Raw genomic sequence first — 13,801 nt, 5'->3', positions numbered from 1 at the left:
CGCCGAAATCCACACGGGTCCTGCAGCTCCTCGGACGAAAGCAAGTTCATGGCAGTGAAGAATAAAACCGTTGGCAATCAAGAATCGGCATCTTCAGCGGAGACCAGCCCCAGAGCTTTTCTTTAACAGACTCTGATCTTGGAAAGATGTGTAGGAGGCCGCATGCACAGGGGAGAGACGCCTACAGCGGAGGAAGATGCGGTGCGCGCGCGCGTGCGCGCGGGGCTCCACGTGGCGCGGGGTCCCAGGACGCACGGACACGGTGGCGAAGGGCTGGGGTGGGTAGTCAGACCGTCGCCTGCTCTCTCTTCCGTACAGTTTCTGCGGGCGTCTGGCGGGGTCGTGCGGTCCGGCAGGTCCCCTCCCCAGGCCTGCCGTGGGCCCCCGGGGAAGCCGCTGCGCCAGGACCTGCGCCCTCGCTCCGGGGCGTCTGTGCGGGCCTGGGGGCGCGGAGGGGTCGAGTGCAGGACGCAGCGCGCGCGGGGTGGCGGGACGGGGCGCGGGGCTGGGCGGCGGGTCAGAGCCCCAAGGCCTCGGCGTGCTTGCGCGCCTTCAGCCGCAGGTCGGCGATGCTGGAGTTTTTGCTGTTGCTCTTGGCGGCCGCGGCCACGACGGCGGCGGCCGAAGCTGACTCCGCCAGCGACGCGATCGGCAGCCCGAAGGGCGGCGGCGGGAACATCAGGTAGGGCGCGTGCGCCGCCAGGTGCGGGTGCAGGTGCGGGTGTGCGTGGGCCACGCCTTCCAGCTGCAGCTGCGCCTGGACCTGCGGAGGCAGAGCCGGCACGGTTAGGACTCCGCGCAGACAGGGCTTTGCCGCCCCGACGGACCCCAAGGGCGTCTCCTCCTCCGTGGAGACATGACCCCTACGCCACCCCCCCGGGGAGCACCACCCCCTGTCCTCGCGCCCAGGGACTTGGAGCTGTGTCCACGCCCAGCGCCCCAGCGACGCCCACCCCCATGTGCTCGCGAATACCGAGGTGTCCACAGCAAACACCCCGTTCTCACCAGAGCCCCAGGTTCTCTAACCCTCTGACACGCCCCCAACTCAAGGTCTGGACTTTCGCTGGGGTCTCCCCACACACGTCCTCCCAGGGACGCCGAGTCCCCGAATCCGCGCAGGACACAACCAAATCTTCGGGCTCCCACGGCCCAATTTCAGCGGGGTCTAATGGCTCACCCCCCTCCCACGTCGTGGCAGCAGATCCTGTGATGTGGACGGGCCGCCCTGCCCTGGGGAAGATGTTGCAAGGAGTGGAATGTCCCAGGCGCAGGGGGGGTGTGGGGTCGAAGCGAAGGGGGTGCAGACCCCTCCCCCGCGCACCGGCCGCCCTGGACGCCCTTCCCGCCTTGGGCATCTGAGTTTGAGAGCACCCGTCTCGAGCCCCAGCTGAGCCCCCACGTGTCTATTTATGTCCCCCACGCCCGACACCCTAGCTGAGCCGCGAGGCCGGGGCCAGACCGACCGGACCTCCCGCCCTCCAGCAAACATCGGTCCAAACAGAAACCCGGGTCTACGCCTTGGAGCAAAACTGTGTGGTGTCCACACTTCCACTCTGCCCAGGGCACCCCTGCCCTGCCAACTTATGCGCTCCCACCCCCCACACTGGGGCCCCTTCCGGCGCTGGTGCGAAGAAGGGCGCACGTGGGCCCTGCGCTCTCGCCCTGGGGGGCCCTGGGCCTCCAGCCACGCACCTCCCCCCATCTCTCCCACGCTGGTCTTATTGGGACACTTGGACCTCGCGGCTGTTTTCTGACTCAACGTCCACGTGGGGCACCCCGCGCGCTGGGCCCTCGCGACTCTGCTCGGAGCTGGTCCAGATGCCCCCAACTCTGAGGTGCGGGCGAGGCCCAGACCCAGGCGGGGCGCAGGCACCCCTAGCCCTCGGCACAGCAGGGGAAGGGGTTGGAAGAGCTAGCATCCCCCCCTCACACACACACACACACAACCAGGCTCCAGGCGGCGAGCGGGTGGTTGGTTCGTGGGTGGGTGGGATATTTTTTCCCTAGGAATTTGTAAAATCGTGCTTGGGTTTCTGTCCTGGCCCTCCCAAAGGTGACTCGGGAGTTTTACAGCGTGAATTTAATACGTGCCAGCGGGTCTATAAATGCGCCCTTGTAAAAGCGGCTTCCTTTCTTCCGCGGGGGCGGGAGGAGCCGCGGAGGTGGGGGAGGCGGCGGCCCCCGCGCGGTTCAGAAGGAAGAAAAACGAGCTACCTGTTGGAAAGGCATCCGCAGGGCGCCCATGTTCACGTACGGCGCCACCCTACACGCGTCCAGGTGGCTGGCAGTGCCCAAGATCACGCCTGCAAGGAGAGACAGGATCCATGAACGCAGCCCCTCGGGGGCCTCGGCCTGCGCCCCCCCCCTTCTCCCCCCGCCCCCCGCACCCACCTTTATGCATCTGGTTTTCTTGTTTGCGGCATTTCGCTCTCCGGTTCTGGAACCAAACCTGGGGACGGAGCAGAGAGAGACATGCGCAGCCTGGTGAGCCACAGGGCGAGGGCTCCCTCCGCACCCTCTCCACGCTCGGTGGTGCGCTCCTGCTCCAGGCGCCTCGGGCGCGGCGGCGGGAGGGACCCCGGCCCGGTAGAGCTCCTTCCTGCCCCCTTTCTCGCTTTCATCCCCTCCCCCACACACCCCAGCCCCGCGTAACTGGCTACCAGGAGCTGGGACCTGTCACTCACTCCTCGGCCCTTCCCGGCCCCCGAGGTGACACAGGACCCTCAACATCCACATATTTAAAGTGAAGAATTAGGTGCTGCGATGGCGGAGGTGGCCTCCAGAACTTTCCATCACTCCGTGTGTGGGCCTGCCCCCCTCCACCCTGCCAGCCCCTGGGAGAACCTGACCTCCCACTTTAGGACTTTCACGGCCAAGGAAGGGAGGCGCACGTTTGGATAAAGAGCTCCGAATTCGGCCTCCTTCCCAGTGAAGCTGGGGGCGCCCTAAGTCCAGAAAATTCCATGTCCTCCGCGCCCTCCTTGGAAGCCTGGAGGGTCTCAGTTAATATTACAGAGTCGTGAGCGTCCTCGATCCATAAACACCGGGCGCACCCCAATAACTCAGGGTTTGCACTGTGGGCGCTCGGCCTCTCTAAAGACATCCAATTTGGGGACCCCGTGTCAAGAGGTTGGGCGAGAAAGGGGGCTGGGATTCAGGCCCAACCCTGCTAGCTTCACAGGACTGACACCAAGATTTGGGTGCAAAATTGCCCCTCCCAAAGCCCCCCACCTCGATCCCCAGGATCACACCCCACCCTGCCGCACAGCCCTGGTCCTTGAACACCAGGGCTGAAGAAATGTGGAGCCCCCCTCTCTCCATGTTCTCGGTCACTTAATTTTCCCTAACTGGCTGTCTCGGGCACCTCTCCTTCCATGCTCCAGGGCCCTATAGCCGCGATGACCGTCACCAACCAGGAGGAATAATCCTCCCCAAGAAAGCCTTCCCTCAGCCATTCTGCGCGGGGAGCTCGGGGACACCGTGCGCTCAGGGCCCGCCGCTCCAAGCGCAGGGCCTGGGGGCTCCCGGGACCCCCACCCGCGCGGAGAAACCTCAGCAAACCCGGGGAGGTTGGCAGCAGCCGGAACTCTAAGAAACCTGAACTTTTAAGAGGCAACTTTCAACCCACGAGCTGAGCCGTCCGCCCGCCTGTCGCAATTGGCTTTCCAGAACATTCGAAAGCTCATCCCGCCAGGCAGCAGGGAGCCTGGAAAAAGTTTAATCCTGTTCCCCTGAAAAGTAATTCCAAAACCGTTCACTCGCCTTGCCACCGCCTCCAAGCTGGAATTCTCAAATCTTTCTTCCATTTCCAAAGCTTGCCTCACATTCCTCCTCCTCCCGCACTCCCTCTGTCCGACACCCCCCCACTCATCGTGGGTGGGACTGGGCCCCTTTAGGACCCGTCCTGGGCGCCCCCGTCTCCTTGGGGTCTGGTCCCCAGTCCTCTGGAGAGCAGAGCCTGACGCACGCGCGCGCCCGCGTGCGAGCCAATTCTGCCCCCTGGAAGGGCATTTTTCAAACCCAGAATCCTATTTACATCTGGAAAGCCGAGCTCACTTTCCCTTCTGCGCGGGGGGGAGGGAAAAAAATAAGATTATGAAGAATAAAAGTGATGAATTAGCCGGCGCGTTAAGCGATCGTAAATCAGTCTTGGGGTGATTTGCGGTCAGTTTCAATTAGTCCCGAATATGCTAACTAAAGCGCAGTACACTGGTTTAGACAGTCATTTCTTCATTAAGGACCGGGCACCGATTTCTTTCACAAACGCCGTAATCTGATTTCCTTCTGATTTCCATTACAGACAGTGAATAATGACATTTAATTTAGCTCTGCGCCATAAACCCAAAGATATTTGTTGTAATTAAATTACCGCCTGCTCCTCACCGTGGTCTCATAACTTTCGATTATAACCCTGACAGCTGGGTGGTATGAGCTTCCAGGACGATACTAAAAATAAAAGGTTAATAAGGACCAGCTTCCATAGGATCCTCAATTTATTTACAGCAAATTTCCACACTCAACTGAAACTCTATCCTCTAACAACACGGGACGGGCTGTCCCGAAATGGATTGCCAAACAATTTGGAGACAGGATTAAAATCTAGTTCATTCTGGCCCCCTGTTTCTCCCTCCACCAGCCCTGGTGACACCGCAGGACCACGGACATGTTACCACTAATTGATTTTTATGAGCGCTTTCTGCCCTCTGCTCTCTGTCAGGCGACTCCTTGCCCTGTGGCCGGTGCAAAATTATTTCTGCTATTCTCTTCTCATGTTTATTTGTATTATTATTTACAGTCGTTAAATTTTAATTCGCCTCCGGATCGATAGCCGCCGGCTTCTCCCCCCTTTTTATTTTAGGGCCCTCGCAAGATGGGCAGACACCCGGGAACCAATCTTCTGCCAACCCCAGTTCCTCCCGCAAAGGTGCTCTTCAGTAATAGACTAGTGAAAGAAATAGTGTGGAATTAAATTACAAGTAATTTATTTTTATAGAAACAGTACATCAAGGCCTGGGAGATATTACAGATCCCGGGCAGAAAGACACTGCGTGGTGACATAAAAGTTGATGTCCCCTTCAGCGAAAGTTCAATCTTTTCATTAATTTATATGGCGCAGCCCAATCCATCTTCCCAGAGAAGGGAAGCCAGCGGGAAAGCCACCCTCGGAGGCCGGCCTCCTCGCCTCGCTGCTGCGGCCACAGATGCCCAGAGGGACTCGCCCGGGGAGAAGGTCCCAGACCCTGTTCCCCCCTCCTCTGCGGGGCGGAGAAGAGCTGGAAATACCCCAGGACTGTTGCATTTTATCCCAAGTCAGCCTTGTGACTGCAGCGACACGGAAAGACGGAACGGGCTTAGGAGCAAAAATAGATATTTTTTTCAAGTTAAAAATTTTTGTAAAACACACATGTATTTTCGTTTCATCAATAAAATCCGGGGAGAGCCGTGTTTGAATACGTGGACCCTACAACCAATGAGAAACCGGCCTCTTCGTAGCCCTCGTCATTCACGGCCCCCTCTCCGGTTGGCAATATTAATTCCATTTATTTAAAACCAGTCCCCAGAGCCCGGGGATTCTGGGCTCTTTCTAGTCTCCGCCGCCCTGCTGTCCTGCTCAGATCCGTGAGAACCAAGGCCGAGCTTCCAGGCCCGACCTCCCAGGCGGCGGGGTCTGCGGGCCCCGAGGAAGCGACTCAGGAGCGAATCTCTGCCAGCCTGCCCCATAAATAAATTAATACGTTGAACTTAACGGTTGCAATGCGAGAGAAAGGCCTGTCGGAGCGTCCCCTCCGCGCACGTGCTGCGCACGCCCAGGGTCCCCGCAGAGGGCGGCTCGCCAGATGGGGCATCACCAATTCATGCGCCCGCGCCCCCCCGCCCCGAGCCCCCCGCGCCCGGGCTAATCCGGCCCCGCGCGGGCAGGAGCCGCGCTCATCAAGATGCCCAGCGTGCGAGGCTCCCCCTGCCCTCGCCCCTCGCCTCCCCTCCCTGGAGTGGAGGGAGGGGGCTAGCTAGGAGGGGGGAAATTGGGGAGGGGTGTGGGGATGAGAAGCGAAACCTTGAAAGAAAAGGAAAAGAGTGATTCAAATTCATGACAGCTTGGAGGTGGAAGGTGAGCCTGAAGGGCACGTGCCCTTCGTGCGAACCGTGCGCCCAGACACTCGAGGCCCCTGGGCATCTCCAACAGGCCTGATTCCAGCGCGCCCCCCAGTCTCCCCGCGCTCCTAGAAGGACTCGGCGGCCCGGGGGGCCGAGGTGGCGCGCTCCGGCTGCGCCCTGGGCCCTGTGGCGGGGACGGGCACGCGTCCTACCTGCACGCGTGCCTCCGAGAGCCCCAGGCGCTGGCTGAGCTCCTCGCGCATGAAGGCGTCTGGGTAGTGCGTCTCGTCGAACAGGCGCTCCAGCTCGTTCAGCTGCTCCAGCGTGAAGTTGGTGCGGCTGCGCCGCTGCTTCAGCTTGGTCTGCCCGTCCTCGTCCTCCGACTTCACGTCCTCGCGCTTGTCCTTGCAGTCGTAAATACCTGCGGGGGTGGGGGCCGAGGGCACAGCGCTGAGACTCCCCGAGTCCCTCCGCCAGCTCCCGCCTCCCCAGGGCCCGCGGGGCCTGCGCCCGAGCGAGGCGGCCCGCGTGGGCGATATTGCGCGGGGACTTGGTGCAAACCCAAGTGTGTGCATGAGGTGGAAGGGGGCCTCCGCCACCAATGCGCCCTGACGCAAAGCCTGCGTCGAGTCGATGTAACTAACTCCAGGGGAAGACACGCTCTTTGGTAACAACTCGGGCATAGGCGGCGCGGTGTTTCTTGGCCTAATCTTGGAACAGAAGAGTTTGCTCAATTTTCCACTTCGTGTCTGTTGACATATTGACATAGCCTAACCTGTTTTTTTGAAAGGGAGTGGGATGTTAAATATTATTTTTAAGTCAAAGAAGCTAAGGCGGAATCGCCCAAGTGTCGGGTCCCCGGCGGGGCGGCCCCAGGCCAGGCTGGGGTCCAGGCCCGGGAGAGCCGCTGCCCTGAACTGCAGCGCAGCAGGACGGGGCCGCGCCAGCCGGGCCGGAGCCTCCCTCCGGACGCCGTGAGCTGGGCGCGCGACCCCGCGCTGGTCCCTTTCTGACCAACACAGCAAAGCCGTATCTTAACGCGCACCAGGGCGCCCGAGGGAACACCCAGAGACACAGGCCCTCGGTTTCCCCGTTTGTCGCGCTCTCTCTTTCACGCGTTCACTCGCGTTCGGGCACGCGCCCCGCCAGGGCGCCAAGAGAGGCACTTTCTTCCATCCAAACATTATGAGCGCGTGTGTGTTTGCTGCGGGAGGAGAACCGGGCTGAACATCGGGCAGTATAAGATCACCATTTAGGAGATTCTAACCTGAACACCGCTCCTTCCCGCCTCCAGAAAATGCAGCCTGTCACCAAGCTCAGAGATTTAAAATAAAAGGAATCCAGACCCCGTGGCTGGTAGGAACTGGACCTCCACGAATACTGTTATCCTGTGCTTTTTCTTCCCATCGTGGGGCCGGCTGGGCACAGGCAAAGAGCACCTTTCTGCCCCAATTAGCTGTCCCCTCAGTGTCAAGAAGAGTCTGGAGGCTCGTTCCAAATTCCTGGGGTCCCACCACTTTCGAAACAGTCAGAAAGCAGCTGTGAAAGCCTCTTAGTAGTAAACCCAGAAACTTGCAAAGGAGGAAGACCTAAAATATCTGAGGGGCAGGAGAAAATCCTGACAGCCTGGCCCCCACCGCCATGGTCTCTGAGCTGGACACCAGTAGCCAAATCCTGAGTCTGCCCCAAAGTCCCCCCTTGAGGCCCCTGGGCTCTGGGCACTTATCCCCAACTTACGTTTTAAATCCTCTTTTCTCGCTGAAAAGAATGCGTCTCCAGGAACACCCTATTTCTTCCCAACAGTAAATCCTTTCCCAGAGGCGGCCCCCTCTTCCTTCCTCCTCCCCATGTCTCAAGTCTGAACCCCAGGGACCGTCCCCAGCTGCAAACTGGCCTTCACAATCCTTAAGAACCCTCGGCAGGCTTTGCGAGATCCGCAGGCTCCCAGGCTCGGCTCAGCGGGACAGGCTGCCCAGCGCCCACGACCTGCGGGTTTCAACGGGAGCCTGAGGGTCTCCCACACCTCCAGTTTGCTCCCATCCTGCAAATGCCGCCCTGGGGCTCAGCCCTCCCCGGGGGCTCTGCACACCCAGCCGAGGGGGAAAGTGCAGCTGTGGATACAACTCCCCTCCTTCCTCCTTTGCTTCTGGGCTGGGCTTATCTGCCTCTAGCTTTCTAAAGGCCTCAACTGTACTTCACTCTCCTGTGGGGTTCAACCACCTTGGGTGTCCAGGGTGAGAGGAGCAGGAGGAAGGAGAGGGATCAGCCCCTAGGAAACGGTCAAGGGCCCCGGAGGTCAGCTGCTGGACGCTGCAAACCTCTGCAATTGAACATAGGCCTGAAGTAGCACCAGCCGACGGCCACAGCTCCATCAAAGCAAACTCTCTTTGTACAAATTATAGAGCCAGGTGCGTGAGGCCCCGCCAAGGGGCAAACGCCGAGGTAAGACAGGCCGGCCTGGGCTGCTCGCTCTGCCAGTGGTCAGGGGCTTATGTCTAAGCCTCCGCCAGCTTTCGGCTTGCACGAGGTCAAGGCCTCAGAAGGATGGTTGATTCCTCCGTATGTCTGGCTTCAAGGCCGTTTCGGCCAAAACTCTGGCACCAAAGTGTAGGGGCCAGAAGAGCCGGGCTCGTGGGCTACCCTGGACAAAACCATCTCTTGGGGAGACTGCCTAACCTCTCTCCACGCTGACAATCATTGCAACAGGCCCCTTGGAGAGAAACGGCCAGCCTTTCACTTTCCTCTCTTTGTAATGAAAAATAGACATCACAGCCGTTTCAAAGGGTGCCCCCTGAGAAATCTAGCCAATTTTATCCCTCTGATTTATTGCTGTCAGTTGCCCTGTTTGTACAGAGAGCCCCCGCTTGGGACCACCCCTGCCTAGCTGGGGGAGCCCTTCCAAACCTGCCTTTTTCCCCGGTTTCCAAAACAGGGCGAACCTCCGCGGAGGTTGCAGAAAAGAGGCTCCGGGACGCGGTTCCCCGGAGCGGGGCCGGCTACACTCTGAGCAGCCTGGGGTAGGGCGGCCGGGTGCGCGTGCCCACCAACTTCCCCGGGCCTTCTCGCCACGTCCAGACCCTGGCCACCTGCGGGCACGGGAGTGGTTTTAATTTGCAGGCCCGCGTCAGCCAAGATCAAGTCTCAAGGTTCAAAGGGGAAAGTTTTCCCTGAGAGGAAACAGCTTGGAGAGGTTCGGAGGCGGAAGAGGCCCCTGCGCGCGTCACCTCCCGGACCACCGGCCCGCGCGTCCTCAGCGCGGCACATTTCTAGCTGGGGAAGCCGGCAGGGCGGTGGGCGCTGGGAGAGGCGTGTGGTTCTCTCCTCGGCGCGCGTGGGAAGAGGTATAAGACAGACTGGAAGGGAGACCCGCGCGCACCCAGCAGCTCTCCAGCAGACCCGGGGTTCCAGGCACATCCCTCCCGATCGACCCCAACCCGGGAGAGTTCCCGCCGCTGCGCCCGGTGCCAACGCCCCGGGAAGCGAGTCCGCTGCCGCGTGCGGCCGCAGCCCCTGTCCATCCTCGGCTCCCCTGCCTTCCTCTCTCCCTGTCTCCTCGCTTCTCCTCTTCCTCGGTTTCCTACGAAAAGGCTGGCAATGGATTCCCGGGGCCTTTCCATCTGGGCCGTGGCTGGAAATTCAGAGTTAGGGGTCGTATTGAGAGCGATCGTCGGCTCCCGGGGCCTCTGCGCGCGCGGAGCGAGGGGCAGGCAGCGCGCAGGCTCCGGGGCCAGGACACGCCGACCCCAGGAGAGGCCCGCAGCCTGTGCCCCGAGAGCTTACCTTCCGAGGCCCTCCCGGTGCCGAACTCCTTCAGTTTGTCCTTCTCGTTGTCCACGTGGTCCTTAAACAAATGTACCGGACAGTGGCCGCTGCCCTCCGTAATATCCTGAAGGCTGGATTCCGAGCTCCCCAGCTCCCGGGAGCGCGCCAGTCCGCTCTCCAAAACTTCCCTGTACGTGATCGAATCCTTCTTGCCGCCGCCGCCGCCGCCGCAGCCGCCGCCGCCGCTCTCCTTGTTTTTCTGGTCAAAAGATTTGGATACAAAAGCCGTGAGCTCCTCCATGGCTGCCCGGGGCTGCTGGGGTCCGCGGGGCTCAGGCGGGACTGGCTGGGAGCGGGGCTGCGGTCCGCACGCCTCCCCGCGCGGAGAGGACGGTCCGTGTGAGGGCAGGTCCCTCCTGCTGTTATTTATGCCTTCAATTTGAGATCTCACTATTTATACACGGCTACCTCCGCCCAACCCCCAGCGCTCGCTGTCTGCAGCAATTACGGCTCCCGGCTCGGCGGCGGGCGCACGCAGAGACGCTATCTCTCCCCCACCTCCAGTCCGGCAATTGGCTTTCTTTTCATTTCATCACTGTTGGGCGTCTGTGCACCTCGGTGTGGAGAGGTAAAGATCAGATTTGGGAAGGGAGAGGGAGAGCGCGCGCGCGCGCGCGGGCGGGCGCAGGCGCCAGCGCCCCAAACAGGTATCCGCATTCTCTCAATGGCTGGCGGAAACGAAAGTCGAGGAGGAGTTTAGGGATCGTAAGGAGGTCCCCGCCGGCGGGCTCCGGGAGGAGCACCGCCCCGCGCCTGGAATGGATCTTGGCAGGACGAGTCCAGGGCGCGCCAGTGCGCAGAGACCGAGGGGACCCGGGCTGCGGGGACGCGCCATTGCGGAGGGAAATTGACTCCAACTTGAGATGCGGTTGGATCGCCGGCTGGACTCGCCGAGCGAGCGGGCGCAGCGGGTGCGCGCGGCCTGTTTGGCACACAGCAGGAGGTCCCCCACAGTAAGAGGAAGGCGCCCAGAACGTGGGCCCCGGAGCCTCCGCAGCGGCAGCTGGGAGAGACGGCTCGCAGAGCTCGGAGCGCCGGCGCCCCAGAGGCCGGGAACCGGGATTCTGCGGAGCCACGAGCATCCGGAGCGCGCGGGGGTCCAGCCGCGCAGAAACCGCGGGTCACTGGGAGAACTGGTTGGTAAACAGCGGCCCTTTGGGCACGCGTCAGATCCCGCTCGGCCGGACCGGTGCAGCCTTCTTTACAGCCATGCTGTCAACCTGGTGGCTGGGATATTTATTTGGGGGAAAATACATATATTTTTTTTGGCTGTGCCACGGGTTTCCTGACTAGCTCCTTCCCACTCTCCCCTGTCCAGTGTGCTCATGAGGAGCTGCTTTTCTCCATTACGACGCGAAATGCATTTTACAATCCCGGAAGCCAAACGTATCATCTTATCTGCAACATTCCGTCTGCAAATAAAGTTGACTTTTCTCCTTCCCCCTCTTTTTTCTGGGCCCTCTCCTCATCTCCCCCTGCCCCCGCTGGAGTGGGGACAAGGCTTTTGGGGGAGTGGGATAGGGGGTGTTGTGGGTTGTGGAGGAGTTGGTTTTGCGTTTTCTTAAGTCTGAAGCGCTCGTGAATCGAACTGTGGGATGAGGGCCACCCTTGGCGGTACTCAGCGTTCGGTCCAGCGCGGGCGCCGGCAGGGCGGAGACGGACGGCTGTCTGCTTCAGCCGGCAGGAAAGTGAACGATTTCTCCAGAATCCGCGGGGCCAGAGTGGGGTTCCGGGAGGGGGACCTCGACCTGCCGGGAGAGGGTGTCAGCCCGAGAGGCAGGGGGGAGAGGAGGAGGGCACCAGAGTTGAAACAGCTCAGTTCTTTCCCTCTTCTCTACTCCCCTCTTCTCCTCCCTTCCTTCTTTCCCCCTTCCTTCGTTCTCTCCCTCTCTCCTCCCTCGCCCTCTCCTTCCCACCTTCTCTCTCCCCTCTTCACTCCCTTCCTCCCTCCCTCCTCTCTCCTTCTTTCTTTCCCTCCCTCCCTCTGTCTCTCCCTCTCCCCCCCCCCCCCCGTTTCTCCTCCTCTCCTCTCCGCCCTCCATCCTTCCTCCTCCGGGAGCTTCTCCGCGCGATCCCAGGCAGCTCTGCCCCGCGTGCGGCGCTGGGGGATTTGGGGGTCGCCAGCTTCCCCCGGACTTCAAAAGCGAAAGGCGAAGAAGCAATGCAACTTGACAAACAGGTCTTTGTCACGGCGGCCCTCTAATCAAAGCGGAGGCTTGCAGATATCACACAGAATTACAAATAGCCCCTCATGCATTATGCACGCAGCGGCCTCGCGGGTCGGCGGGGGAGACGCCGGGGGCGCGCGCCCCGAGCCAGCCGGGTGCGCAGGGCGCGCGGGGTGCGGGCGCGTGGCGGCCCCGGAGTTGACGGTCCTGGCCGGGGCCGAGCCTCATCCCCACCCCTGACACCCCACGGGGCACATCTTTCGCCCCAATTGGGTCTGGGGAACCCCGCCGGCAGCTGAACGCACTCCTTGCAGGAGACAGCAGAATGATGGGCGGAGGGGGGGGGCGGTAGAGAAAGCACAGGTCTGCAGGGGAGGGGGCTCTGGGCCTGAGCAACAGTCCTGGGTCCTCAGAGATGGGGTAACTTTTCCTCTCCTCACTTCCTCTCCAACTCGCTGCTCCTACAGCCTCTAGTGGTGAGGGCATGTCCCCGGGTTCACTCCCAAGCTGCTGCCCTCCCACCCCTCCTGACACCTTCCCGGGCCTTCCCTATAACCCCAGGAACCCGGCCTTCCCCAGGGGTCATCTAGGGCCTGCTAGGCCTGAGGTTCCTTCCCAGGCTCCCAGCCCAGACCCCCATGCAGGGCTGCCCTCCACCTCAGATCTTGGACCCCACCCCCTGCCCAAGAGGGAACACTGCCCACTGCCCAGAGCAGAGTCTGGCCATCTCCAGGAACCTCCCAGCTGGCACCAGATGGAAACTCTCAATATCCAAGACCCTTAAGCCTGAGAGAGAATGAAGGCCTCCCCTTCTACTGCGGCCCCCAATTTTGACGGCCGAAGTAGATGAACGGTTTTGAAATAACCCACATCCTAAAAGAGATGGAGTGCATCCACCAGCATCTTTCCTCCATCTCCAAAGCCTCATCTTTTCTAAGAATTGCTGGCTAAGGAAATGGATCCCGTTTTTACAAATTCAAACTTTCTCTTGGCAATGAACAAAAAGTGACTTTTGGGAACCAGGACTGTGTGTCCCTTGGATGCCCTCCCCTCCCTGGCAGGGGGTGCACAAGACTTCTTAACTCCCCTTTCAAGACAGAGACACCAAATGCCTTCTATTACAGCAGTTTGCATAGGGCAAGGACTTTTTCTACCACATGGTTCTGCTAATTCAAGAGCTGAAAGGTGGGGACACTTTATGAAATGTTACGTTGACATTTCCCGCAAGGGGGGGGCGGCAGGGACTCTCCCAGGCTGGCCGGGGGGGGGGCTCCATATAAGGGGCACTTGTTCCAGCTCCTGCAGCCGTGTCCCCCAGCAAGAAGGGGGGGGACAGCGTTTTAAAATCTGGACACGTCTTGTGAGAACGAGGATGCTTTCCTGCCTCCAATGCATTTTGCCAACTCTTAAAGAGAAAATGGATTTGGGGAAAGTTTGTGGATAGAAATGAACGCATAGCTCGCTCCTAAAAATGCCGGCTGGGGAGGGGGCATGGGGGAGAGAGCAAAAGAGGGGATCTAGTTTCTGGAAGAAAAGGGACGTTCCAACTTTGATAGGTCACCAAATGCTGGGCACACACCCAGGAGCTCACGATGGTCCTGGATTCACATCTGGGCATCACCGAGGGCCCCGTTGTCCAGAAACCCCAGGCGGACACCGGCTGCCCAAGACCTGGAGACCTGACCAGCTCCCCCTAGTTTATGGTCCAACTGGGA

At 60.6% G+C, this 13,801-nt stretch overlaps 1 protein-coding gene across 1 annotated transcript; it reads right to left on the bottom strand.

The window, feature by feature from the left end:
- Nucleotides 1-517: 517 nt before the first annotated feature.
- SHOX (SHOX homeobox) lies at nt 518-10,347 on the bottom strand. Its single transcript, XM_058535157.1, has 5 exons — nt 9,877-10,347; nt 6,309-6,517; nt 2,392-2,449; nt 2,215-2,303; nt 518-763 (listed from the first exon to the last, which is right to left on the bottom strand). The coding sequence occupies exons 1-5, from the start codon at nt 10,157-10,159 to the stop codon at nt 518-520; spliced, it is 885 nt and encodes a 294-aa protein (XP_058391140.1). The 5' UTR covers nt 10,160-10,347.
- Nucleotides 10,348-13,801: the final 3,454 nt, after the last annotated feature.

The sequence above is a fragment of the Diceros bicornis genome, chromosome X (assembly GCF_020826845.1).
Source record: "Diceros bicornis minor isolate mBicDic1 chromosome X, mDicBic1.mat.cur, whole genome shotgun sequence".
NCBI lineage: Eukaryota > Metazoa > Chordata > Mammalia > Perissodactyla > Rhinocerotidae > Diceros > Diceros bicornis.
The sequence above is the reverse complement of the archived record's forward strand: the minus strand, read 5'-3'. Positions and strand labels throughout refer to the sequence as shown.

What these genes read in the sequence shown, in the direction of transcription:
- SHOX (XM_058535157.1), bottom strand. Translation starts at nt 10,159, where the DNA reads ATGGAGGAGCTCACGGCTTTTGTATCCAAATCTTTTGACCAGAAAAAC. An exon ending in AGAAAACCAGATGCATAAAG is followed by an intron (nt 2,304 to 2,391) that starts GTGGGTGCGGGG and finishes CTCTCCTTGCAG; the next exon opens with GCGTGATCTTGGGCACTGCC. An exon ending in TGCGGATGCCTTTCCAACAG is followed by an intron (nt 764 to 2,214) that starts GTAGCTCGTTTT and finishes CTGCCTCCGCAG; the next exon opens with GTCCAGGCGCAGCTGCAGCT.